Source organism: Diachasma alloeum, unplaced genomic scaffold (genome assembly GCF_001412515.2).
Source record: "Diachasma alloeum isolate Michigan unplaced genomic scaffold, Dall2.0 Dall_scaffold_00180, whole genome shotgun sequence".
Lineage (NCBI taxonomy): Eukaryota > Metazoa > Arthropoda > Insecta > Hymenoptera > Braconidae > Diachasma > Diachasma alloeum.
The window spans coordinates 1604941-1631869 of record NW_021680346.1 but is presented as its reverse complement, the minus strand read 5'-3'; the positions used below and the strand labels follow the sequence as shown (position 1 = coordinate 1631869).

General features: G+C 34.6%; 1 protein-coding gene across 1 annotated transcript; it reads left to right on the top strand.

The window, feature by feature from the left end:
• The first annotated feature begins 978 nt into the window (after positions 1–978).
• LOC107044171 (atrial natriuretic peptide-converting enzyme) lies at positions 979–26862 on the top strand. Its single transcript, XM_015265966.1, has 12 exons — positions 979–1163; positions 11278–11461; positions 16667–16880; positions 20337–20708; positions 21628–21860; positions 22489–22695; positions 22860–23073; positions 23137–23282; positions 24079–24250; positions 24337–24587; positions 25455–25573; positions 25935–26862. Exons 1-12 carry the CDS (start codon positions 1116–1118, stop codon positions 26106–26108), a joined length of 2334 nt encoding a protein of 777 aa, XP_015121452.1. The 5' UTR covers positions 979–1115; the 3' UTR covers positions 26109–26862.
• The last annotated feature ends 67 nt before the right edge of the window (positions 26863–26929 follow it).

Sequence of the window (26929 nt, the reverse complement as noted above, 5' to 3'; positions counted from 1 at the left end):
TCATAAAAAATAATCCACCATTTTGCAAACAAGTTTTATTATTTATTTATAAGTGGAAAATGTTTGAAAAAATATCAATATTTTGCGAAATTTAATTTAGATAATACTGACTGGGTGTGAATTTTTTTCAATTTTTTTCCATGCAATTTAGTTGAAAAATTTAAAAACTGAAAATATCCAAAAGTACAGCGTAACCCGGCCGAAGGGTAGAGCTACTTTAAATGAGCGCAATCCAAAATGAAGTGTCTTATTTTATTAAATTGCGCAATTTCTCAGGGTGTCCTTTACCCCCCACAATTTTCCACATAATCAAGAAAATTGTTGCTGACCTTGTCATTTACCCACTAATAAATCAAGATGACCCACAATGCCTCAGTCATGTGTTCGTCAAACCTCGTAATACGTGAAAGTGCATGAACACACACATGAACACTTCCTGTCCCCTCGACCCACGACACAATCCCCCCCGAACATTTTACCTGGAGTTCTCTCCGGCGTGCCATTCGCGTGCTCCGGAGAAATTGCCCGTCTCTCTCGCCGGTGTTTCGAACTGGTGAACGCCGTGGCAATCAGAGTATTCATCTGGCCGAGGTGCCGTGCGGTTCGTTCACCACTGGCTTCCCCGTCGTTCCTCAAATTAAACTCGGTTCATTGGGCTTTTTCAATTACCGGGGGTAGGTCACGCGTCGGGGTCAACGACAGAGCCGGGGGACAGATGTGTCTGGACACCTGTTACAACAAACCGACAGAGAATTACGACTGAAGTGGATAAGAGCACGAGACTAAAATTATTTCCGCGAATTTTCGGTATGAAAGTGTTGATTTTCTGCGGGTCTAGTGCCTCTTGACAGTGTCGGAAGAAAATAATTACAAAAATTACAAATATAATTATAGAAATTATTAATGATTTTTCGTGAGGCTGAAACATCGGCGCTGATTCAAAATTAATTGATATTTATTTCGTTGGTAAATAGTTATCGATTTTGCGGAAATATCTCGGGAGTTTTTTAAATTGGATTTGGTTTTGCGCTCATTTGTGATCGTGATGTGAGTGATATCGCTTGTGCATTGGGGTGAATCGAGTGGTTTTTAATCGAAGCGTAACTGATCCAAAGATGACGGTCTCGATGGAGCACAAGCGGAAAACCTCGTGGGACTCAAAGGTAAATCGGAACTTTCTAATGAATCTACATGCGCGATAGCTTCACGGGGACAGGCTTTTAAAATTTAATGGGAAACCTAGAGAATTCGGGAGACGGTTCTATTTGATTTCTATTGAACTTTCAATATTCAATAAAAAATATTCTATAGAATAGTCGAATTCTTTTTAGGAATTTTTTTTTGAGAAAATGTCAAACGAATTGGATTTTTCTATGTAATTTATTCTATTGGGATATTTTCTATAGAATTCGCTAGACAATTCCTTTCAATGTTCAATAGAAAATATTCTATAGAAAAATCGAATTCTTTTTGGGAATTTTTCTTTTTGAGAAAATGGCAAACGAATTCGATTATTCCATATGACTTATTCTATGGAGATATTTTCTGTAGAATTCGCTAGACAATTGTATTTGATTTCTATTGAACTTTCTATGTCTCATTCTATTGAGATATTTTCTATAGAATTCGCTAGATAATTCTATTTGATTTCTATTGAACTTTCAATGTTCAATATAAAATATTCTAAAGAAAAATCGAATTCTTTTTAGGAATTTTTCTTCGTGAGAAAAAGAATTTTCTATAGAATTGATTTTGTTAATGAGAAAAAAAAGAAAAACATAATGAAAAAAACAAGGAAAATTTGAGCCGAGGAAATTCCAAAAAAATCGAATTCTGTTGAATATTTTCTATTAAACTTTTCTAATTCGCTAGGTTTTTTTGTTAAATTTTTTCGTGCGTGAGGCTCTGTAATGCGTCCGATGGAGTCATTATTAGACGGAACGAACTAATTTTCGAATTGACGCCGGGGGAAATCGAAATGTCAGGCTTGAACTCATCCTGAAAATCGCCGTGGAAGATTAAGAGTAGTCACCCTTCAATAGCCTCCGAGACTCCGGTGAAAGTCCCAGGGGCCTGCATTAGACTAATGTTTCATGATTTATTTCACATACGCGGTGAGCCAATTTCAAACGTTTCGAGAAATTTCACATACCTCGATCCAATGAGGTAGATCTCGCGGTTTTTTGTGATGAAACGAGAAGGGAAATGGGAATTTCAATCGAATTAACAGTAATTGCGGATCGGCATTGTTGTACTGCGTCATCATTTTTTTTTTTGTAATTAGGGTTCGACATTTCAGAATGTCTTGCGTCAAACGAAAGCAATTTCTCAAATAACAAGATGTTATGCAATAAAACGAGATTCTTTCTGCAACTGAAAAAAAGAGGACTATTTATTTATTTTTTATCATGATGTATTCGTTTATTCATTAAAACGGAGTTAATGTCCGCTTTTATTACGTTTAGATTTCAAAAAAAAATTGAAAAATGATCTTTAAAAATTTTTACGGTTTAAGGTTTATGAAATTAGGCGCATCTAATTATGAAATCGGTCATATTTTCCAAGTGTGGAAATGAAAATCTTTGAAATCAACTGTTCACTGTTTAAATTCACATTTTTTTATTTTGTTTTCGTCTTTCAAAACAATTTTCTATTTTTTTCAATGTTCATATAAATTTATTATTCATAACAATCCCATAAGCATTTTTGTTATATTTAAAGGTTCATATTTACTTATTTATTTATTCATTAACTAATTGCTTAGTGCTGACCAAAAATTAAAAAATAAATAAATAAAATAAATACTGCGCCTATTGTATGAAAGAGGATCAATACGAAAGAATTACTTATTTTTAATCATCTGAAATAATAATGATGATTCCAATAATAATTTTAATCGTTTAAATATCCCATTGGAGAATGTTCAGTCCGGAATGAAAAGCAATATTTCCATATTAGTTGAGAATACTCGCAATTACAGAATTCCTTCCCCTCGAAGTGGGATTTGTGGTGCAAATACCCATCCAATTTATCCCATAAACGTCGCTGAATTGCGTAAATACCGGCTTCCCATCGCTCCGAAGCCCAAAGAAAGCGCCCTGGCATTTTCGGTTACGTACCCCGCGCATTAGAACCACTATTTTCCCACTTAACCGGTCCCTTCGCGGAAGCACTCGCCCGTGGTTTCACGAGTTAAATCCTCTCATTCGCCGTCATCTCAAAACCGCAGAATTAATAACTTCCTTCATTGAAAGGCGAAGACAACAGAGAAAATTATTTCATTCGGTCGTTAATCATATTTTCTCGAGGGCTTTGTTTCATTCTGTGCATTTAATCCCACACGAAGTCTTTCTAGTTGCCAGCGAAAATGTATAAAAATATTTAAATCTTCTAGTGTTGAGAGGAGATTAGTCGCCAAATTCGATAGAAGAATTCAATTTCAATGATTTTTAATAATTTTTAAATACCGGAAAAATAATAAAAATAATAATTGTTTAATTGCTTTTTGGATAGTCCCTTTGCAAAGAAGTAAAATGCATAAAAATAAACATTAGGTATCTTATGAAGAAAATGAGAAAAATAAAATGCAACGTAAAATGAAAATGCAATATACGGTGAAATGAAATACAAAAAAAAACTAAACATTGTTTCATTCAAAGGAAAATGCATTTTAGAACTACGAGTGCCTCAAAATCAGTTTCTTTTCTCGGAAACTCAAGTTTCTTTTCTCTGTAAAACGAAATCGGTAAGAGCCGAATAGAAGAAAAAATGTGTCCCGCCACGGGACAAAAGGCATAAGACATAAACGAAAAATCCGTTCTCTTCTCGGGATCACCCAGCGGTGGTCGACCTTGTTCTTGACCCGATCTCTTACGGTGTCCCCCACCTACTCCTTTCGGTACGCATCGCACTCAGCAGTGTTAACGCACACAAGGAGTTGAAAAAAAGGCAACGAGCGAAGAAAAGAAGGCACTTTACGAAGAACTAGGCTGACCGGAATGGCGCGCTCGACGCTCTCTTCTGGGTTGGGTTCCTCGACATCTGCCAACGTTAAACGTGATACCGTTATATTCTTGCTCACAAATCCAGGGGTATTCCACGTCATTCAGATTGGCTCTTAACCTATATCCTTGGTTTATCTGGTGTGACTCATTTTTTATTCTCAGTAGTAAAAACCCGAGAGCTTCACAATGAACGGGCATTTTCCGATAGCTTTGTTGGAAGTAAACGAGAGTGTTAAGATTTGCTGATGGAGAGTGTGCATTTAATGTCAACGTGGTACAACATACACTTCCGCAGTTTAAAATTAAAAATTTCAAAGTTGCAATTAATGTGGGAAAAGCAAAAAAAAATTATAGAAAAAATACTGGAAAAAGGTGGATGTAATCTGGAAAAATCAACCCCAAATCTACTCATTTTTACATTTGTGTACGTTATTTCAAGGGTCGATTCGCTATCGTCACTTTCATGAATTTGTATGTTTTTCATTCTATTAGAAATTAAAATTTTCCGGTAGGATTTTTTTTTTGATTCAAGAGGTGAAATTGCAACTATTCGTAGAGGCAGGAGAATTTTTCAGTCATGATTACAATAACATTAAAATCCACTCATCACTAGTTTTGCATTTCAAGAAAATTTATTGGGTATGAGATGTCAATTAGGGAGGTTGACCACCTGAGTATAGAGACGCCACCGCAAGGCGGCGCCGTAGCCGCATACAAACACCAACGACTCTTCATTTGTATCTCTACATCTAGAAGAAAAGGCATAACTCGGGGGAATAAGTCAAAGAGGTCTATCTTGAAATTCCAATTTAAATGGATCTAACTTAACTTTGTGGTTTAAAAAGGTCTTATTCAGTTCCTTCCGCAAGAAAACACTACATGGAGAGAAAAGTTGGAGAAAAATTGCCTAGAAAATCGTGGCTAATTTTACTGTACGAAAGGTAGTCGTGGAGCGAAATGTAATTCAATGAAAAAATACCTGTTTGTGGAGGATATTTTACGATTCCTTCGGTAAAAAAACACATCTATGGATGCAAAAATTATCCTCCTGTACAGTACAATTTTCTACACCGGTAAGGCATTTTTTGCACCCATCTGAAGGTCATGGAGACGAAAGGAAGCGAAATTTACCGAACGCGTTCGGTAAAAAATCATTCTCCATTACAGAAAAATTATACGCAATATTGAGCAATTATTGACGTTCACTGGGATAAATTTTGATGGACTTATTCTGATTGGGGGAATAATCTCTCTTATTTATTTTTTTCGTTTTTCAAGGCCAACCGTCATGGTTGGGTCATCGAGAGCAGTTTTCACCGGAAGTGGCAATTAGCAATCATCAATCTGAATGAGTCTAGATCGTGATCGATCATAACAACATCACCATTGTTCTGATACTGCTCTTGTTAACGATATAAAATTCGCGGGAATCCGTAATTACGAGCAGTTGCACTCACTGACATTGACTCAAACTTTCTAATCGCGGGGGATTTTAGTACGGAAGATGCAGAATTCCCATTGGTAAATTGTCCGGAAACATTACTGATTCCATTTCAAGGGGATTTCGAAGGGGTCTTCGCATTGTGGTGGGATCATACAGCTCTGCACGAGTGAGCAGAGATGATTTCGGAGGCACGCGAAATGAGAAAGATAATGACGGGGGATCATTAAGAGTAACTGTGGAGATCGAGGGTTCATGGATGCGAAATAAACATCTTAAATTATTTATTTCAAATTTGAAATCACGAGGAATTATCGAGCGAATCGCGTGGCTTATTCGGAATTTCGAATTTGTGTGGAATCATTCTTGTAGTTTTTGTTATTAAATATAATGGTCAGAAATTGATTGAACTCGACTAGAGACGAAAGATTATTGCATATAGATTGCATAATAAAGTCGTTATTTACATAAAGAAAAAATTTCTGTATATTATAAAAATCCAAATCGACTTCTGGTGATAAAAATTTTGTACTCGTAATTAAGATTCCACAATTAAGGGTCATAAAGGTCTAAATAAGGGTCATGAGGGTCAAATTAATGGTCATGAGAGTCAGAATAAGGATCATAAGGGTCACAAGGTTCAGACTCAGTGTCATGAGGGGCATAATAAGGGTCACAAGGGTCAAAGTAATAATCATGAGAGTAAAAATAAGGATTATAAGGGTCACGAGGATCAGAATCAGGATCATGAGGGTCAGATTGAGGGTCACAAGGACAGAATAAGAGTCGCAAGTGTCAAATTAATGGTCATGAGAGTCAGAATAAGGGTCACGAGGATCAGAATCAGGATCATGAAAGTCAGATTGAGGGTCACAAGGACAGAATAAGAGTCGCAAGTGTCAAATTAATGGTCATGAGAGTCAGAATAAGGGTCATAAGGGTCACGAGGTTAAGAATCAGGGTCATGAGGATGAGTATAAGGACCGCAAGGGCGGAACAACGGTCACGAGGGACAAATTAAGGATCGCAAGGGTAAGATTAAGGGTCACGAAGGACAGATTAAGGATTATGCGGGTCACATGAGGGTTGGCGAGCGGAGCGAGCTGGGGGCGTTGCCCTCTAGTTTGTTTATGTAAAAAAAATATCAATTTGATGTGAATAAATACAAAAAAATGAACTGTAGGTTTACGTGAATCCATTTACTTGATAGAGAAAAAAAATACTGGGACAAAATGGATTGTCTGTTTCTTAAATCCCATTCCACTGCGTCAGACGCAAACATCAATCTCTTGAAATTCTCTCAACAATTTTCTTTTCACCATATTTTTTCTGAAAAGGCATACAGAGGCTAAAAATCATGTTCTACGAAAGGTTATTGAACTGACCCCTGTAAACGAGGAGATTTGTATTGAACGCAGTCAGCCACAACTTTCGTAATATTGCCCCCTCGAGCGGCTTTTGTTGCCAATACCGTTCAACGATTTACGTAATTCCCACAGATCCCAATAGTGCCTGTAATTCGTTTACATTGTAGCCTCAACAACAAAGAATCGCGTTAATTCGTGGTTTCGATTTTCCCGAAATACTGGATTTCACTGTTAAAAAATTTTGTCTGAAATTTCCGTTACACTTTTTGGAAATTTTTATCGAATTTATTTATTAAAAAAATTTAATAGAATTCTATTGGGTTTCTCTAGAATTTCTATTGGAATTCTATTAAAAATTCCAAGGAATTCTCTTGAAAATTCTATTCGTTTTTTGCGCTGATTCTATTAGATATTCTATAGGAAAATTCATTAGATTGGATTTTTCTATGTAAATTTTTCGCTTGACATTTTTTTTCGCTGTATTTTGTTTTGTTCTGCATTATAGGATGCGACTGGAAAAAACCTAGAAAACTTATATTCAATTATTCGTATAGAAAAAATCCCAAGAGAATATTCATATAGAAAATGCAAAGTCTATTGACTTTTTCCATCAAAAATCTAATAGAAACAGCGCAAAAAAAATAAAATTCCACCGAGAATTCTCTAGAATTTTAATAGAATCCCAATAGCGTTTCTATACAATTCCAACAGAATTTTTTAGCGAATTCACTAAGTTTTTCTATTTAATTTTTCATACGTGTGAATATTCATATTGAAATTCAGATTCAAATAAATTATGGAATTCGCGTCTGTATTTTGCTTAAAATTCTGGAATTTTACTCAATTTTCAGTGAAACCTGAAATTTCATTCTTCTTTTCCCCTAAATCGCATTTAGTGTTACTGTCCTGAAAATTAAAGTAACTCTACTCTTCGGCTGGGCTACGCTGTACTTTTGAATATTTTCAGTTTTTAAATTTTTCAACTAAATTGCATGGAAAAAATTTGAAAAAAATCATACCCCATTAGTATTATCTAAATTAAATTTCGCAAAATATTGATATTTTTTCAAATATTTCCTCTTATAAATGAATAATCAAATTTGTTTGCAAAACAGTGGATTATTTTTTATGAGGTGTCAAAAAAANCATTAGTATTATCTAAATTAAATTTCGCAAAATATTGATATTTTTTCAAATATTTCCTCTTATAAATGAATAATCAAATTTGTTTGCAAAACAGTGGATTATTTTTTATGAGGTGTCAAAAAAATTCTTGATTTTTTCACATCTAATGTAAAAAAATTCAGATTTTAATCTTTGATTACAATGATTACGTTGATTACATTGATTTTCACATAAGGCACTGGGTTAAATCTTGATTTTTTAACATTTCTTCTTTGAAAAACCAAAACGATAATTAAATTAAGAAAAAAATTAAAATTCCGAATCTAATCGAGTTTTCTGCAATTTTTTGCAGTTTTCAATAATCTTTGAATTTACCGTAAGGGTAGAATTACTTTAATAGCTAACTGTCCACGAAATTTCATTTTTTTTTCTAACAGTGCCTTCGTTTTACCTCGACACGTCGGGAGTTTCAAGGTGCACCCTTTGACGCTTCTCTGGCATTTACAGACGATATTATTAATGCCACTGTCGTGCACCGAAAGAGAGGCAAGGTGTAATCCTTCCGCGCTCCCTCGAGCGTGAGCCACGCGTAACATTTGAACGAGGGCGTGGATCTTTTGTATTTGTACGCTCTCACTTGCTCGGAATATGCTCATTGCCTATTTTTGTCTAATGCTGGGGGTTTACACGGGTGTGCACACACGGACGTACCTGTACAGGGTCGGTTACACGGATGCTTACACACGAGGAGTGGATTCTCATGTCGATAGCGTATTCTTTATGAAGGATGAGAATTTTTTTAGTGTTAAAATTAATTCACTTCGTTTCATTTTTAGTTCGTTGAGAGAAATTTGGAACAGAAAAATTAATAATGGAATTGTTAATTTATTGAATTTTCAATAAAGTGGAAATTCAAAGTAATTTTCTGCTGCTCAGAAATTTGTAGTTTTATTAAATTTTCAGTGAGATTTAAAATTTTATGATTTTTTTTTCCTCAATCTTTTGTTTCTCCCTAGAACTTTTTATGAAATTTCTATTTTCTTTCAATTGTGCTGTTCTGCTGAAATTGCGAGGAATTTAATTTTTGAAAATTCACAATTTGATGAAAAAATCAAAGAAAACCAGAAGAATTTTCCAGTGAATGGGAAATTCAATGTAATTTTCTGCTGAATATTTATATTTTGAGTAAAAATTAACAAGTAAGTTTACGAATTCTCGTCTTCCTGTTGCTCACAAAAATTTATAATTTACGAAGTAATTTAATTAACGGAATAATTTTCGAATTTTTAATTAAATACTTTTTTTAATTTTTGAAATTTGTAATTTCATTAAATTTTCAGTGAAATGTGAAACTCTATGATTTTTTTTCTCCTAAAATTATTAATTATTATTAATCATCCAAAAGAAAGAAGCTTTATTTTAAGACTCCTGATCTCAAATTGAGACTTTTGAAAGTATCAATTTAAAATTTTTAAATGTCTCAAGTTGAGATTTTCAAAAGCCTTTAGTTGGGACTTTAGAATTCGACTGAAAGAAAATTTTCAAGTTGAGTTCTGCAGGTCTTAACTTAAGTCATTCAACATCCTCAACTTGAGCCCTATGAAATTCTTAAATTGAGACCTTCGAAAGTCTCAAATTAACCTCTCCCAAAATTTAAACTTGAGGCTCTCCGAAAGCTTACTTGATTCAATTCAGATTTCAAAACCTCAAATCGAGACCTTCGAGATTCTCAACATAAAACTTTCAGGCTTCCAATTGACCTCTGAAACCATAAAATAAGATCTCATTTTTTAAGTGCATGAAATTTCATTCATTTCCTAAAAATGTGTACAAATAATCCAAAATTCTTTACTAAAATGTCCAATAAAACAACAATTTCCACTTCCTGTTCATTCACACAAAGCGTTTCATCAACCCGAGAATGAAAACGAAATCAAAGACAACAAAGTCGAAACAATAGAAAGATCATGTAACGCTCAAAGTTGAGGATTCTATTAAGTCAGAGGGCGACGCCCACTGCCTTTCCCAGTCGATAGCGATTCGCCAATCTTCCTTTCGCAAGCCGAGAAAACACCGGGTGATGCTTAATATGGGTGCAGCGAGAAATCCCAGCAGATGACTCAGTGAAATGAGAGGGAAAATCACTCCATTCACCGTGCGATAATTGATTATTATTCCTCCAATTACTGTTTTTTTATTGAAGCCTTCAATTCAGTAGCGAAGTGGTAAAACGGTTCAAGTCAATTTTGACTGTTGCCTAGTTTTGAATAAATATTTCGGAATCTAAGGGAGACAGCAAAATTTTTGTTATAATCTTTTTTGTAGGGCCGATTGGAGCTACAACAAATGTGATTACGAAAATATCGCCATCTCCCTCACTACAAAAACCAGGTGTCTGACAGCTATCTGAATTTAACATGTCAGATGGTAAAAAACGTCTGAATCTTCAAGTGTCTGAAAATCTGACTAATGTCTGAAAATTTCAACCACCATTTCTGTCTGAAAATGATGGTAGACATTTCGTGTGTCTGAAAAATTTCAGGCATTTATTTCCAGATATTTTCTGTGTCTGAAATTCAGTTATTTATGAGCGATTCAAACATTCCACTATTAAGATATCTCACCTGATTCAGACGGCAAAGTCCATTTAAACATGAATTTTTAAGATATTTCTCATGCCTGAAAAGTTGACTCATCCACTGCAAAAACTAGGTGTCTGACAACCATCTGAATTTAAGATGGTAGATGGCAAAAAAAGTCTGAATGTTTAAAAGTGTCTGAAAATCTAACTGATGTCTGAAAATTTCATCTTGGTGTCTGAAATTAAAATACCTCCATTGATTCAGACACATTTTAATGTCCCAAAAGTGTCTACAAACTCGTCCCAAAAGTGTTTGAAAAGTTTCTACAAAAGTGTCCGAAATTCAGACATTAGTTTTCGCAGTGCTTAAATTCGGAAATATTCCTCGGAGAGAAATATTCAATCGGATTCAATTTACACGGAGAGAAATATTCAATCAAAATTCCGTATCTTTTCCGTAATTTCGGAGCCAAAAGTGGTTGCAGGAAATTTTACGGAACTGTCACGGAATTTTTTCAGGGCGTTCCGTAATTTTTATCTGGATCTCCTGTGAAAAATTACGATACCGTCACTTAAATTTTCTGGGTCGATTCTGTAATCGGTGAGCGAATTGTGAGTTCCGTAATTTTTACTGAACATTTCTCTCTGTGTAAGTCGACTTAAACCGTTTTACCACTTCGCTACTGAATTATTGTTATCCCGTGTTTTTCATTGCTCTCGATGTTGTCGGACTAATTGCTCGTGTTATCTCTATTCCAGATTTCTGTCAGCACCGTGAGCACCAGGAGATTCAGCCGGGCCGGCACGCCATCCTCGATCATATCTTCTGACAGTGATATTCGCTTTACGAGAAAGCTGGGGGGACAGTATCGCTGTGGATGCTGTGTACTTGCTGCATTTTTGCTGTTCTTGTTGTTCTCGGGGGTGTCTATATATCTCGGATGTAAGCAGAACATTTAAAGCACAAGTCTTTCAGAGAAAATCCTATTGCATTTCTATTGACGTTCTATTGAAGAATTCCGCAGGTTTATGCGGAATAAATATTTGATGTTGAATATTATCTAAATTTCATGAAAGAGATTTTCGAGTAAAGACATGGAGAGAAATACTCAAGAAAAATTACGGAACATTTCACGGAATCCGCAAGCGAGAATCGTTTCCAGTGAATTTCTATACGAATATAAGAGATAAATCTGAAACGTTCAGTAAATTTTCGGGTCTGTCACCGAAAAAATACGAAAAAGTCACGTAATTTTTCTGGAAGTTGTAAAATTTAACAGAAACTTCAAGACTTATTATGCCTCAGAACATGAAAATTCTTGGATGTTTAAGAATTTTTACGAAAAGTTCCGGAAAAATTACGGAACGTGTTGTTAAAATCTCCCCCTCATGGTGACTCATGGCTAGCCGTGAGGCGTCGGACGGATGAGTAATTTTTACGGAACAGATCGTAGAATTTATGTGACGATTGACACTTTTTATTGAATTTTACTTCGCTCCCAGATTACGTTTCGAAACGTCATTTTTACGTCTTTTTTCTGGTAATTTTTATTGAAAATTTCTCTCCGTGCAAATAATCGTCAATTCTCTGAACTCAATTATTGATTGACGAAATAATTCTGAATTTGGATATTTAATTGATGATCAATTTAATAATTTCAACAATTGACTTTTTTAAAATTTAACTTTATTTCAAATTTATGATTTTGATATCTGGTTAAAATATTCTTCCCAATCCACCTTGATCGATTTCGATCGTGAGATTGATTGTATCGTCTGTTGTTGAAAAAATTTATTTTGAAACCGATATTCAGGGAAAGGTTGAAAATTTTAGCGTTGGGGTAATGTTGAATTCAATAAATCATTGAATCCAATTTAAAATAAATTTTCATAGAAATTCAATTCGGAAGTCAATTGCTAATTTATTAGCAAAAATATATTGACAAAATGGCCTGTAGAAACTATCGAATCGAAAATGAGAACTCGAACAAGCCGGATATCTCGAACAAATGGAGAAAGTAAGGCAGTTTTCATGAGTGCAATCGCCTTACGCCGAATTTTCATGAAGCCCGCCTAACGAACAAAAGAGAATTTAATACCATTCTATGAAACATGAATAAACGAATCATAATTGTCCAAATCATTTAGGTCAGAGGAAAACAGAATGATTCTACTTTCTTAATATTGCGTTTACTAATGTTTTCTTCGAACAAAGTTGATTAGAATTAATAGCTAGAATTATGAGATTATCTCACATTTTAGACGTTAAGGATAGGAGAATCTGAATGCAATATAGTGAAAATGATGATCGATTTTTTCACTTTGAACAAATAATATTAATATCCAAATACAAAATTTCTGATGTGAATAAAAAGAAGCTGTGACTTAATATTCCAAATGAAGTTTTAATTTTTAATTTGGTACTGAAAACACGAGATGACAATATTCTAAGCACGAAATTATATTGATGCGATGAACAACAGATTAATTGAATTACCGGTTGAACTAACTGAAAATTGATAAAGTGTGGGCACGCACTTTTACCAGAGTATCAACAAACATTGAATTCCAGAAATTCACACTCCAAAGTGTGTGTTAGAAGGAATTGAATTGTAATTATGATTAAAATCTTATTCAGTGAGCGTAGGAATTAGAACATGAGCAAATCATTTATTGTAATATTAAAATTTAACAGCTGATAAATTGGGACATGTGATTCTCATCGGTCGTATTGCTGTTTGCAATGAGAATGATTATAAACAATTAGTTGAAAAAAGAACGTCCCATAATGCAGCGATTAGCTGAAAATTTAAACCTTTGACATTTTCATTTATGAATTTTATTCAAAATGCGCCTCACTTATGCATGCAAACGAATAAAAATATCCACTCTGCATGCTAGTGAGAGGAATAACTGAATAAAACAAGACCAATGAAATTGGTCGAGAGGCAATGCATATTGATGCGGCGCAGAGCCCATTGAGGTCTTTTCCAACGCGTGTAAACTAACGGTCTGACCGAGTTTACGGAGTACGTGAGCGAGACGCGTAAACTTCCTTCGCGATAAGTTACCGGTTTTCGTGGCGGATTAATCATTGACTCCACCGCCGAGATTTTTCTTCACTCCATTGATAGTAATCGGAAAAATCTACTTCATCTCGAATTTATAAAATTTTTCTCGGTGTTCATTTCCGAAATGAACAGTTATCATTGTTGTTTCAACGTGATTCATTGCCGGAGGTGTTCTCACGTGCGAGAGGTGGCTAACTTTATTATGGAGCTAACGGTCCGGCCGCGTTACCGAGAAACAATCCACGAATCTCTCGCGATCCATTAGGTTCGAGGAATACGCGGCCTTTGGGGTGGGGAGACACGGCCTTGCCATTATTTTCCGCTAGAGATGTTGGATTTCACGGGGCGATGACCTTCACTATCGTCCTTCATTGGGCTTATCAAATGTTTTGGTGAATTTTTATCTTCATTTTGAGTGGGAATTAATTTTTTTGGACTTCCTCGACACGGACGAAACAATTTCCTGGAAAAAGCGAGCTAATTCTATAGAAAATTCTGGATCCTTGGAATTCTATAGAAAAATTGAACTTTCCATTAAATTTTGGATGATTCTTCGGATGATTTTTTTGGGACAACCGAGTGAATTCTATAGAAAATTCTGGACTTTTGGAATTCTATAGAAAAATTGGACTTTCCACTAATTTTTGGGTGATTCTATTGAAAAATTCTGCAGCTTTTCTGCCCAGTTTTTATAATAAAAATGTTCAGTGAAAAATATTTTATAGAAAAAAAATATAGAATTTGATTTTTCTATAAAAGTTATTGTATTGAAATTTTTTCTATAAAATTCCTTGACCCGAACTTTTAAAGTTGGGCGTATCAACTGTTTTGGTGAATTTTTATCTTAATTTTGAGTGGAAATTCATTTTTTTTGGACTTCCTCGACACGGACAAAACAATTTCCTGGAAAAAGCGAGCTAATTCAATAGAAAATTCTGGACTTTGGAATTCTATAGAAAAATTGAACTTTCCATTAATTTTGGATGATTCTGTTGAAAAATTCTGCAGTTTTGCTGCACCGTCTTTACATCAGAAATGTTTAACGAAAAATATTCTATAGAAAAAAATCTATCGAATTTCAGTTTTTTATTCAAGTTATTCGATTGAGATATTTTTTATAAAAATTTCTTGACCCGAATTTTTAAAGTTTTTTTTGTTTGATGTTTTTTTATGAAAAGAAAAGAAAAGTAAAATAAACTTTGGGAAATTCACGTCGAGGAATTCCTATAGAAAATATTTTAATAGAAACAGTTGTATCGAAATATTAAATTCTGCAGATTTTTTCTATAGCAATTCCTCCGAAATTCTCGAAGTCTTTTTTGTTCAATTTTTTAATGAAAAGATAAGAAGAATAGAATACGAAGAATTCATGTCGAGGAATTGCTATAGAAAATATTTCAGCAGAAAAAATTCTATAGAAAGATGAAATTCTTATAATTTTTCTCTAGAACAGAATATTTTTCATGGAAAATTTCGTATAATATCTTATATTAATATTTTATGTAGAAAATTTAATAGAGAACCAATAGAATTTTCTATCGAATTCACTCGGTTTCTGTATGAATTTTTATGTGCGTGGAGAATTAAACTCATAATTATTTCAGAATTTTGAAATGTTTCCTAACGGTTCAAAATAAAGAATCGAGTTAATTGAGACCTTGAAATTTTGAATAAAAAAATCGTTGAGAACTCGAGAAGAAATTCATTGTTGGAATTTTAATCACCTGGGGAAAAGGTCAGTGATACCCCCTCCGAGAATCATTCATCACCGAAATGAATTCAAATTCATCAAAAAATCGACATACCGTTTTGCTACTAAATTTATTCACCCAAACCCGAAGGTTGAAAATCTTGTTTCGATAACTCCCACCTGAAAAATCAACAGTCTAACCGATAACGAATCTGGTTTTGAAGGCCAAGAATGTGGGAATATATTATAAACTCGATTCCCGTATTTATGTTGATTCGAAGACCTGAATTTTGTGCTCCATTTCTCCCTATTCAAGTCGCTGTTCTAATTTTTAAATTCAAGAAAACATTATCTTGCAGAGAGTTTATTGGAAATTTCTACTGAATCAGCTATTCAATTTCAGTTATCCACTTTTAATAAATCCAGAATAACAATTTCTGTAATAAAAAATACGTATGCAAATATGTTTTTTCATATCTTAATTTTTTTTACCTGTTAAAAAGTTGATATACTTCTGCATAAAGAAAGGAATAACATAGTTCTATAGAATATATATAGGATAGTATATATGTATATAGTACATAATACATCCCTAAAAATAAAAAAGAACGCAAAAAGCAAAAGAGAAACGAAGAAGAAAATGCGGAGGATTATGACGATTCCGAATGAATTACTCAACAATTAAATTCTCATTGTGAAAATTGTTGCATTATTGTTGATATAAAAATGAATGAAAGTGAGATACTGTAAGGTTTTATTATTCTGACACCCATGGAAACCAATAATGCGCCCTGTTCTAGTTAAAGACAATTCACTGGAGTCAAAGTTCAATATTCCCAATCTATATTCTCGTCCGTTTCCATTGTCGTTAAATATCCAAAAAATATCACGGGATGTTGGAGAAAATGAAAACAACATTTTCCTACGTATCATTTCGCGACGTTTTGCTAATAATTTCAGCTTCATCAAGCTCCTGACTCGATTAACGTTTAGTCTCTTTAATAATTGAACCCGTTACGTGTGAACACACAGCTAATAGCGTTAAATTTACCGCAAACAACAGGAAAGACGTTAATGTCAACAACTGAGCAGTCGCCTTAATCTATTAGCAACAACTCAGTAGCGAAGTGGTAAAACGGTTCAAGTCAACTCATTTCCCAGTTGAGTTCTTGACGAATATTTCCGAATCTAAGGGAGATAGCGAAATTTTCCTAACCACATTTGTTGTAGCATTCAATCGGCCCTACAAAAAAGGTCATAATAATAATTTTGCTATCTCCCTTAGATTCCGAGATATTCATTGAAAACTGGTCGATAGTCAAAATTGACTTGTACCGTTTTACCACTTCACTACTGAATTTTTTTACTCTCCCCCTTTCTGTTGCAGACACATTTCTGGTTTCCGATCCCCCCAGCGATCAAGTGTTCCTCGCAACGTTTCGTGTCACCTCTGGTGACTCCTTCGCGGCCGATCTCGCTGATCCCTCGACGGAAGCCTTCAGGATACGTGTAAGAGAGTACCGAGATCGCTTGACTCTTGCGTTCAGACGCAGCAGCCTCAGATTATCCTTCATCGTCTGTGAGATACTCGCACTCGACGGGTGAGTAATCACGTAATTAATTCTCTCCCTCATTTGTGCGTGTTGTTCATCATCGTTACGTGCTTATTTATTATTCATTAAAGAATGACTTAATATTTCCTTTTATTGCGTTGAGATTTGAGAAAAAAAAAAGATTTTTCTTCGACAAACACGTGAATAAAAATTTATTCACGATTTTTTTAAAGAAGAAAATATGTATTATAGTCATTCTTATCACTATTATTTATTTATTTGACTGATGAAGAGATATTTTTTGATATAAGTAATTATTTATTATTATTAAAAACAAAATGTTTTTTTTTCAAAAAATCAAGATAAATAATAGATAATAGAACAGATAAATAGAATAGATATAATTTGGGAAATTGACGTCGAGGAATTTCTACAGAAAATGTCTCAATAAAAAAAGTTGTTATTGCGTTTAGAATTTAGATTTGAGAAAAAAATTAAATTTTCTTCAACAAACACATAAATATCAATTTGTTCACGATTTTTGTTTAAAAAAAAATATATACTAGTCTTTATTATCATTATTATTCATTTATTTATTTGAATATTAAAGAACTTTTCTTTAAGGGCAGTCATAATTAATTATTATTAAAAACGAAATGTATATTTTTTTCAAGAATTAAGATGGGAAAAGAGGTTAAGAAATTAATTTTTCAGACGAAAATGAATTTGAAGTATTCCTGAGTTTAGCCTAAGCTTGATGAAACAGATTGCAGACCGAAAATGTTTCACTTATTTTATGATAGAAGACGCCTTATGATTGAGAGGAGACAGCGAAGTTATGACGAGAACTCTTTTTGTGGTTCTCATTCCGCTCCGCAGAGTGGTCTGACCGGAAAGTTCCTCATCCCCTTGGGGTATTCGGACGCTTATGACGGAATGAATCTAAAGTTGTGTTGACTTATATCACTTTTTCATCACGCTGTGACGAAAAGTGAACTTTTCGGCACGCTCCGCGTGCCTAAAAGTCCAATTTCCGCCACATTGTGATGACAAATATTGTTCGTAACTCGTGAAAATATGTTTTTTAGCTCGTGGGATTATATCACTCGCCTTCAGCTCGTGATATAAACCTCCCACTCGCCAAAAAACACTTTTTTGCACTCGTTACGAAATATACTATTCTCGTTTGAATTAATCATTTAATGTCACTTGAATTGAAAATATTAATTGATAATTATTTAGGACTATGAAAAATACGTGAAAGAATAAAGAAAATGATGAAGAAAATAAATTACTTTATGCAGCTAGGTCTGCATCTCCAATGAATGACTAAAACCCTACCTTCAGATTCTAAAGAATTCATGAAAAAGGAAATGTAAAGTCTAGTCCAAGCGTCTAATTTTCCCATTTAACTGCTGAATTATGCATAAACTGCTGTTTAACAACTCTTTATAGAATAAAAGCCCATAAAAATGCATAAAACATGAAGTGTAATAGCTTTTTGCCCTAAATCTCCACCTCAAACTAATAAACAAACCTCTAAGAATCACTAAAAACTTTCAGTATCAAAGAAATTCATCAAAAACTGAATTTAAAATGCATTCAAACCATCTCATTTTCCCATTTAACTACCAAATCCTATTTAAACTGTTATTTAATGACTCTTTATAGAATAAAAAGCCCTAAATAAACGTTTTCAATAGTTTTACACAACTAAATCTCGACATAATCTACATTAAAAATATCACTGAATGTTTATTTATGAAATGAAAGAGTCATTAACCCATGTGAGTCTTTATTATTCCCACTCATTCTCATTTTTCATTCTGCTCTTCTTTTCTTTTCATTAAGCAAATCAAACAAACAAATTTAGAAAATTTAAGTTGAGAAAATTTTATAGAACATATCTCAGTAAAATGAATTTTATAGAAAAATGGAATTCTATCGACCTTTTTTATCGAAATTTTTTTATCGAACATTTCCACTAAATTGTCTATTAAATTTTGTGGTGCGTGGAATTAAATCTAAAATCTAGTCCAAGTATCTAATTTTCCCCCTTAACTATTGAATTACGTAACTCTTTATAGACTAAAACCCCACAAAATGCATAAAATATGAAGTGCAATAGCTTTTTGCCCTAGATCTCCACCTCCAAACAATAAACAAACCCCTAAGAATTACTAAAAACCTTCCGTCTCAAAGAAATTCATCAAAAACTAAATCTAAAATCCATTTAAACGATCTCATTTTCCCATTTAACAACTAAATTCTATCTAAACTGCTATTTAATAACTCTTTATAGAATAAAAACCCATAAAAGAACAATTGCTCTAGCCTTATGCAACTAAATCTCCACTTAATCCACATTTAAAAAATATCACTGAATATGTATTCATGAAATACATCCCATAAAAATCCACGAAGAACTAGTGCAATCATCTTATGCAACTAGATCTTCCCCTCCCCCCGATAAACATCCCAACTAAAAAGTCATTACCCCATGAGAGTCGCCTTTGTTCCCACCCGGAAGCGTCTCAAAACAAATTAAAACAACAACAACACATTTCATAGTCAGTTAAATCTTTATTATCATGACGAAGCAAAAGAGACCCTCCGGAGTTGACCCAGTGCTCCACTTGAAGAATCAACCTCCTCCGAGCATAAATTAAAGCGGAGAAATGCACGAGCGAACAGAGCCTTCTTGAACAAATCTCACAATTCCATTTCATATGTTTTCCCGCCATGACCATTGAATTATTTATACTTGTCACTAACGATTAATTCAGTCCCAATTAAACGAGAGAATTATTTTTGCACAAGATGTCGCAATTGTTGAGACATGTGTGGATTTATTGAGAGACAATGAAAATTATTAATGAAGTTGACATTTTATGCAATTAATTCGCATGGAGGCAACACATTTATTTATTTGTTAATTAATTAATTAATTAGTTAATTAATAAATGAAAAATTATCTAATAATATAATTAATATTAATAATACTATAATATTTATAGTTAATATTTTGTTGTTTATTAATTAATTGATTGATTTATTAATTAAATAAATAAATAAGAATAATAATATAAAATATTTAATTATCAGTTAAATTTTAGTTTGAGTTATTGAATTTTTAATTAATTAATTAATTAATTAACAACAAAATATCGATTTATTTATTTATTTTATTTCTTCATTACCTTAAATGTTTCGGTAGAATCAATTTTTTCTCTCAGGGCGGTACGCGATGACGAAGGGAACGAATATCTCCGAATCTAAGCGTGATAGCGAAATTTTCGTAATGACCTTTTTTGTAGGGAACAATGAGAGCTACAAAAAAGGTTTTAACAAAAATTTTGCTATCTACCTCAGATTCTGAGATATTCATTGAAAACCGTTTTAACGCTTCACTGACTTCGGGATAAGGAGTTTTTCTACTTAAATTCAGCCGCGTCCTTTCTCCGAGTGTAAAATATCTATAAGCGATTTAATATTGAATTGCAGAGTGGAAGGTAGCGACCTAGTGGTCCACTTCGACGTGCGGTTCGATCCCCGCTACCAGACGATAACCGTCGACGACGTGATGGCGATATTATCACGCGAGATAACTCCGGAGACCACTAAATATCTCGCTAATTTGACGATCGATCCGAAGAGTCTGGAGGTGCAGGAGAGCATTGCAGCGCTCAATGCACAGGTGGCGATGCAGACGACTGTGTCGACAGATCCTTCTACCACGACTCCGCCGCCTCCCAGAAGCTGCACGATGCACATGATTTCGTACTGCCAGCATCTGCCGTATAATTTAACTACTTATCCGAATGTTTTTGGACATCGGGGGGCGAAGGAGGTTGAGGAGGATCTCATTGCGTTCAGGTGATATTTTTTTATGCAATGCAATGGAATTGATCTAATGATAATCATTAAATTATTTTGTTTTTTAAATAATCATTACTGTTCAGATTTTTTTTTTTATTTCGAAGATTTCGTTTAAACAGATGTGCGGATGATAATTATAATGCCATGATAATAACTAATTATTATTATTTTTGTTATTTGTTTATTTCTTCTACTTTTTTAACAATTGGTGAGATGAATATATTTTTTATGATATTCAATCAAATATATCTGACGATAATTATTAATTTTTTCAAATAATAATCAGTACTATTCAAAATTTTGTTCATTTCTATTTCGAAGATTTTGTACAAATAGATGTAATGGTAATAATTGGAATGTTATGATAATAATGAATTCTTATTATTTTCATTTATTTATTAATTTTTTTATTAATATTTTTCCCCTGCATCATTATTACTAATGATTTTTGTTTCATTTAATCGCTTATTTATTTTACTTTTGTTTACAATTCATGAAAAACATATTATGATATTAATTATGTTTAATATTTTGTTGAAGTCTTAAATAAATGGAATTTAATTGAATTGATGCAATGATAAGAATTATTTAGTTTTTTATAATAATCGTTATTATTCAGATTTGTTTTAAATTTTCGTTTGACGATTTTGGTTGAACAAATGTGATGACAATAGTTACAATGTTATAATAATAATAATTTATTATTATTATTATGTATTGGTTTATTTCATTTGTCTATTTTCCCGCTGATCATCACTATTTTTGTTTCTTTTGATTGTTTATTTATTTTACTTTTTTTTACTATTGTTTAAAAGCATAGTATGCTTAATAATTATTCATTATTATTATTAATATCATTATTATTACAATTATTATTATTATTATTATTAATTAAAGATTAATAATTATCCTGTAGGGAACTAGTTGATGCCGAATGCTACAGACTAGCTTACGACTTCATCTGTCAGGTTCTCCAGCCAAAATGTCTTAACTGGGAATCGGAAGCCTCGCTCCAAATGCCGTGCCAGAGCTTCTGCCGGGAGTTCTGGTCCGGATGCGGGAATCGGTTGCCAGAACGGCTCAGGAAAGCATTGGATTGCGGAGGGTTTCCGGAGTACGTGGACGAGGGGAGCTGCAGGCCTAAACCAGGTGACAATTTTCATTGAGTTATAGTTCCCCCGAAATTTCAGTCAATTTTGTTATCATTTTTGAAATATTTTTAAAAATATTCCATAATTTTATGAAAAAATCGGTGGAAATAGTACATTTCAGGTCAATTATTCCATGAAAATTAATAGAAATCATGAAACTGAGGTGAATCTAGTCACCAATTTTTAATTAATTGAAAATTCTGGTTGATTTGATACTGAATATTTATTTTTACATTAAAAATTCAAGTAAGTTGAAGAATTCTAGATTTTTAACTTTTAAAAGAATTTAGAATTCCATTGAATTTGCAGTGAAATATAAAACTTTATGATTTTCGTGAAATTTATACTTTTTCCTTAACATTCATCTTGGAATATTCAAATTAAAAATTCAAACTTCTAAATTTTCATGGAATAATTGAACAATTATTCCATAAATATAAATCGAAATCATGAATTCTATATCGTTTTCAATAAATTAAAACTACAGCTGAATTTGTCTTCTCCTCCTCGAAAAATTTGTGATTCCCCTGGATTTCCAGTGAAATTCAAAATTTCATTATTTTCCCAACGCCATAATGACGATTAAATTATTAATATTGCGCCTATAATTTTATCGTTAACCACAGGCTGCGTAAAGGATTTACAGAACAAGGCCCTGTCCCCCCGAATATGCGACGGAATTCTCGACTGCGCGGATTCCTCGGACGAGAAGAATTGCGCTTATTGTCCGGAAGGTCACATTCACTGTGGAATTGGAAGGTCTTGCATTCCCGCGAACAAGAGATGTGACGGGAGATCAGATTGTCCGAATGGATATGACGAAAAAGACTGTTGTAAGTGTTCAAATTATTACACATTGCATTGACCTGAATAAAAAAATTCCGAATAAAGAACTTTACTTCATTTTAATGCATCATTCAACATTTAGTTACGACGTAATTATCAAATAATTTAATAGTCATGACGTAAAAAAATTAATTTGTTGATGCGTCCCCAGTATCACTAGCCAAAAACCTTGAGTCCGTAAAATCCCAGATGATGGATACAGTCCTCCCAGCGAGATACACTCTCGAGGGTTCCGTGGTGTTCAACGAGAAAGGAACAGTAGGAAAACTCTGCACGGAGAGTCTAAATGTCACACTACCCCCCACGGAAATGGACACTGTTCTCCAGACAGCAGCTGCTTCGCTATGCTCTCTCCTCACGTTCAGGTAATGCAATAAAAGTGGAGGCGCAAATTTGCGGATGCATTATCACGCTGTGTGCCATTTCAGTGGAGTACTTTCCGTGGAAGTGAAGACGGACGATGAGGACAATGTGGAGTATGTGCACATGGAGGATCCATCGGCGTCGGAGATCACTTTTGTCCGGGGAGCTTGTCCCAGTAGACAAGTCATGTATGTGCGGTGTGGAACATTAGGTGAGAATGAGCAATAATTCATGTGGATGCGCCCAATTTTTTTGTGACTGAATTTAATGCATTCGAATTATTTGATGCATAATACATCTACGTGTTTTAGTGGATGGGGTGTGAAGATTATCTGTTGTTGACGAAATTTATGCGGTTGAAAAAATTTATTTTGAATAAAATATTCAGGGAAAGGTAAAACTTTTAACGTTGGGGAAATGTTGGGACAATGTTGGCTCCCAACGTTGGGGAAATGGTAGTTGCCAACGTTGGGACAATGTTGGCTGCCGACGTAAAAAAAAGTTGGGTGCCGAGCTTGGGGCAATGTTGGAACAATGTTGACTGCCGACATTGGGGCGATGTTGGGCCAATGTTGTCTGCCAACTTTGGAGCAATATTCGCTTCTAACGTTGGGACAATGTTAACTGGCAATGTTGGGACAGTACCGACTACCAATGTTGGGACAATGTTGACTACCAACGTTGGGACAATGTTGGGGTAATGCTGGGACAATGTTGACTACCAACGTTAAAAAAATGTTGGGTGCCGACCTTTGGCCAATGTTGGGACAATTTTGACTGCCGACCGTGCAACAGTGTTGGGTCAATATTGGCTGCCAACTTTGGAGCAATGTTTCCTGCTAATGTTGGGACAATGTTAACTGTCAATGTTGGGACAGTGTTAGCTGCTGACGTTGGGCCAATGTTGCGACAATACTGACTGTCAATGTTGGAACAGCAGAATTGTCTACCAAATTCGTTAGATTTTTCCATTAAATTTTTTCCCGCGTTATCTTCCCCAATTCCAGAATGTGGAATCCAGTCCCTGAGAGGAAAAACCCCGACGAAAGCCCTGAACAAAATATCTGATCCTGGGGATTGGCCCTGGCACGTGGCCCTATTCAAGGAAGAAATCCACGTCTGCGATGCCACTCTCGTCTCCTCCAACTGGCTCTTGGCCACCGCATCCTGCTTTCAAGGGTGAATACACCAGCCCCGTTTGCACCAACGATCGCAATCATATTAAATCAGAATAATCTGACGAAAAATTATTATTAATATTCCAGTCAACCGAGGGCTGAGTGGTCCGCCAGGCTCGGCACAGTCAGGCTCTCCAGCACATCACCCTGGCAACAGGAACGCAGGATTGTTGGAATGGTCAAGTCACCCGTGGAAGGAAGTACCATGGTCCTTCTGAAATTGGATCGACCCATTACTGCTTACTCAGACTTTGTGCGACCTGTTTGTCTACCGTCAGCTCAAGAACCTGTGCTAATGAATAGCTCGTACTGCAATACACTTGGATGGGCTAGAAATCGTCAGTATTATTATTTGTTTGAGAAGTTAAATCTGTACTAAAACATCAAAGAACATCGGACATTTCATTTTAGGAAACTGTAATAACATTTTTTGTTTCGCTTTATAATAATAATTATTATTACTAATTAATTAATTAACCAATTAATCAATTCATTCATTTGTTTATTTATTTGAGAAAGACAGCATAGCTGGTACAAATCTCATACAAATAGAATAACGTAGAAATAAGCTGTTGCGTACAATAGTTGACATAAACTCTCAAAGAGAATAACATTAACCCTTCGTGACTAGCGTGAACTGCCCGACGTGGGACGACGACTCGCATCGCGGCGCCGCATCGTAATGTAAATCTGAGCGCGCCATTGCCACAATTCATTCAGAGAGTGTACTCGCTGCTCTCCCGGCAGCTCCGCTAGCCACAAGTGTGGCAACGCCGTGTGAAATATTTCCGTGATACAATCAGTTGCGTCGCCGCACGGTGCCGTATTTTTCATTTCCAGTTAGCATAGGAGTTAATTTTATCTAATCAGGGGCTTTGGCTGCGATTAGATACGGCAGAATATGCTTTTAGATAAAATCAGTGAGGCATACAAATTTTGGCATATTTTTTAATGAGTTTTTGCGGAAGTTATACTGAAAAATAGAATTTCACCGGCGCGGTGCCGTGGACGGGAGTCACGAAGGGTTAAAACATCTCGTGAACTTTATAAATAATGAACGAAATAATATTTAGAAGGAAGTGAGTGCAATCAAATTTTGTGAAATAATTGAACTGAAATTTACAGTTTCACAAAAATTGAAAATGTGTCAAGGTCTTCATGTCTTCTCACTGTATCTTAAAAATCTTTTTTTATACCACGTTCAGGTGATTTATTACAACGAGTCCAATTGAGACAGACCGCAATGGAAAAATGTGATAATATTAGCATTGCGTCGGTCAACGGCATCTGCACGGAGGCCGCATACTCCACCGAAGACTGTAACGTGAGTGAAATTCATTCAAACTCTCACCAAATCGTACAAGCACTAATAAATAAAGAATCCTCTAACATCTATCATCGAAAATGGTTGAACCAGGGTTCGATCGAAAACTCTTGGCTGAGTTTTCGAAAAATATCTCCGAATCTAAGGCAGATAGCGGAATTTTCGTTAAAATCTTTTTTGTAGCTTTCAATTCGCTCTACGGAAAAGGTCTTTACCAAAATTTTTCTATCTGTCTTAGATTTCGAGATATTCGGTAAAAACTGACGAATAGTGAAAATCGACTTTCGTTTTTCGCAGCTTAATTAATTTTAATTTTTCATTTATTCTTCTCACTTGCTATTTCTTCTATTTACACATTAAGGAGGAGGAATTGGCGGGCAGTCCGATGCTCTGTCTCCAGTCTGACGGCCGACGTTGGGCCCTCACTGGCGTCAGCAGTTGGCGAATCGCCTGTTCAAAGCCCGGCCACGAGAGACCGCGACTCTACGACAATGTTTCCTCAAACATTGCCTGGATTAAATCTACGATTGATTGAAAACACTTATTGTCGCTCTGCAGTCGTAAAGATTAGGCCTGAGGCGATATGAACTTCGATTTCGTCAGACGTTTCGTCTATTTGGGGATGTGGTTTTGTGGATCTAGTGAGGAAACCTCAAGTGTTGTCATTCGGTTGATAAACCACTGGAGAAGAACAGTAATATCGATGGACCTCGGTAACAGAGAGGCGTATTGGCACGGCGAATGCGCAGCATTCGTGCCTCTTTGTTACTGAGATGGTGATCTGAGTTAATACGAGTCCTTGAGAATTCGAGGAGTTCGGGAATAGAGGACGGATGGAATTATCTCGGCGATAAATAACATTTGTGACTTGAACGCCATGCATTGGGAGAAAAATCATTGCCTACGTCCGTTATTACTGCACGCGTGAAAACAATTCTTGGAAAATGCTAGCGCTGTATTCAGGGAACGAGGTTAAAGTTCTATTGGAAGTCTATAAGAATTATCTTGGTATTTTATTAGAATTCTATGGAAAAATTTGCGTTATTTACGTGGAAGATTATGCACTTTCTCCAGGAATTCTATTGAATTTTTATTGAAAGGCTATAAGAATTTTTTTGAAGTTTTATAACAATTCTATTAAACTTGTATTAGAAGTCTATAAGAATTCTCTTGAAGTTTTATTAAAATTGTATTAAAAAATTCTATTGTTTTTTGCGCCATTTCTATAGGATATTATGTTCTTTATCTAGGAATTCCATTGGATTTCTATTGGAAGTCTATAAGAATTCACTTGAAATTTTATTGGAATTTTATTGAGTTTCTATTCGAAATCTACAAAAATTCTCTTGAAGTTTC

What these genes read in the sequence shown, in the direction of transcription:
- LOC107044171 (XM_015265966.1), top strand. Translation starts at nt 1,116, where the DNA reads ATGACGGTCTCGATGGAGCACAAGCGGAAAACCTCGTGGGACTCAAAG. An exon ending in GAGGATCTCATTGCGTTCAG is followed by an intron (nt 20,709 to 21,627) that starts GTGATATTTTTT and finishes ATTATCCTGTAG; the next exon opens with GGAACTAGTTGATGCCGAAT. An exon ending in TGCTCTCTCCTCACGTTCAG is followed by an intron (nt 23,074 to 23,136) that starts GTAATGCAATAA and finishes GTGCCATTTCAG; the next exon opens with TGGAGTACTTTCCGTGGAAG.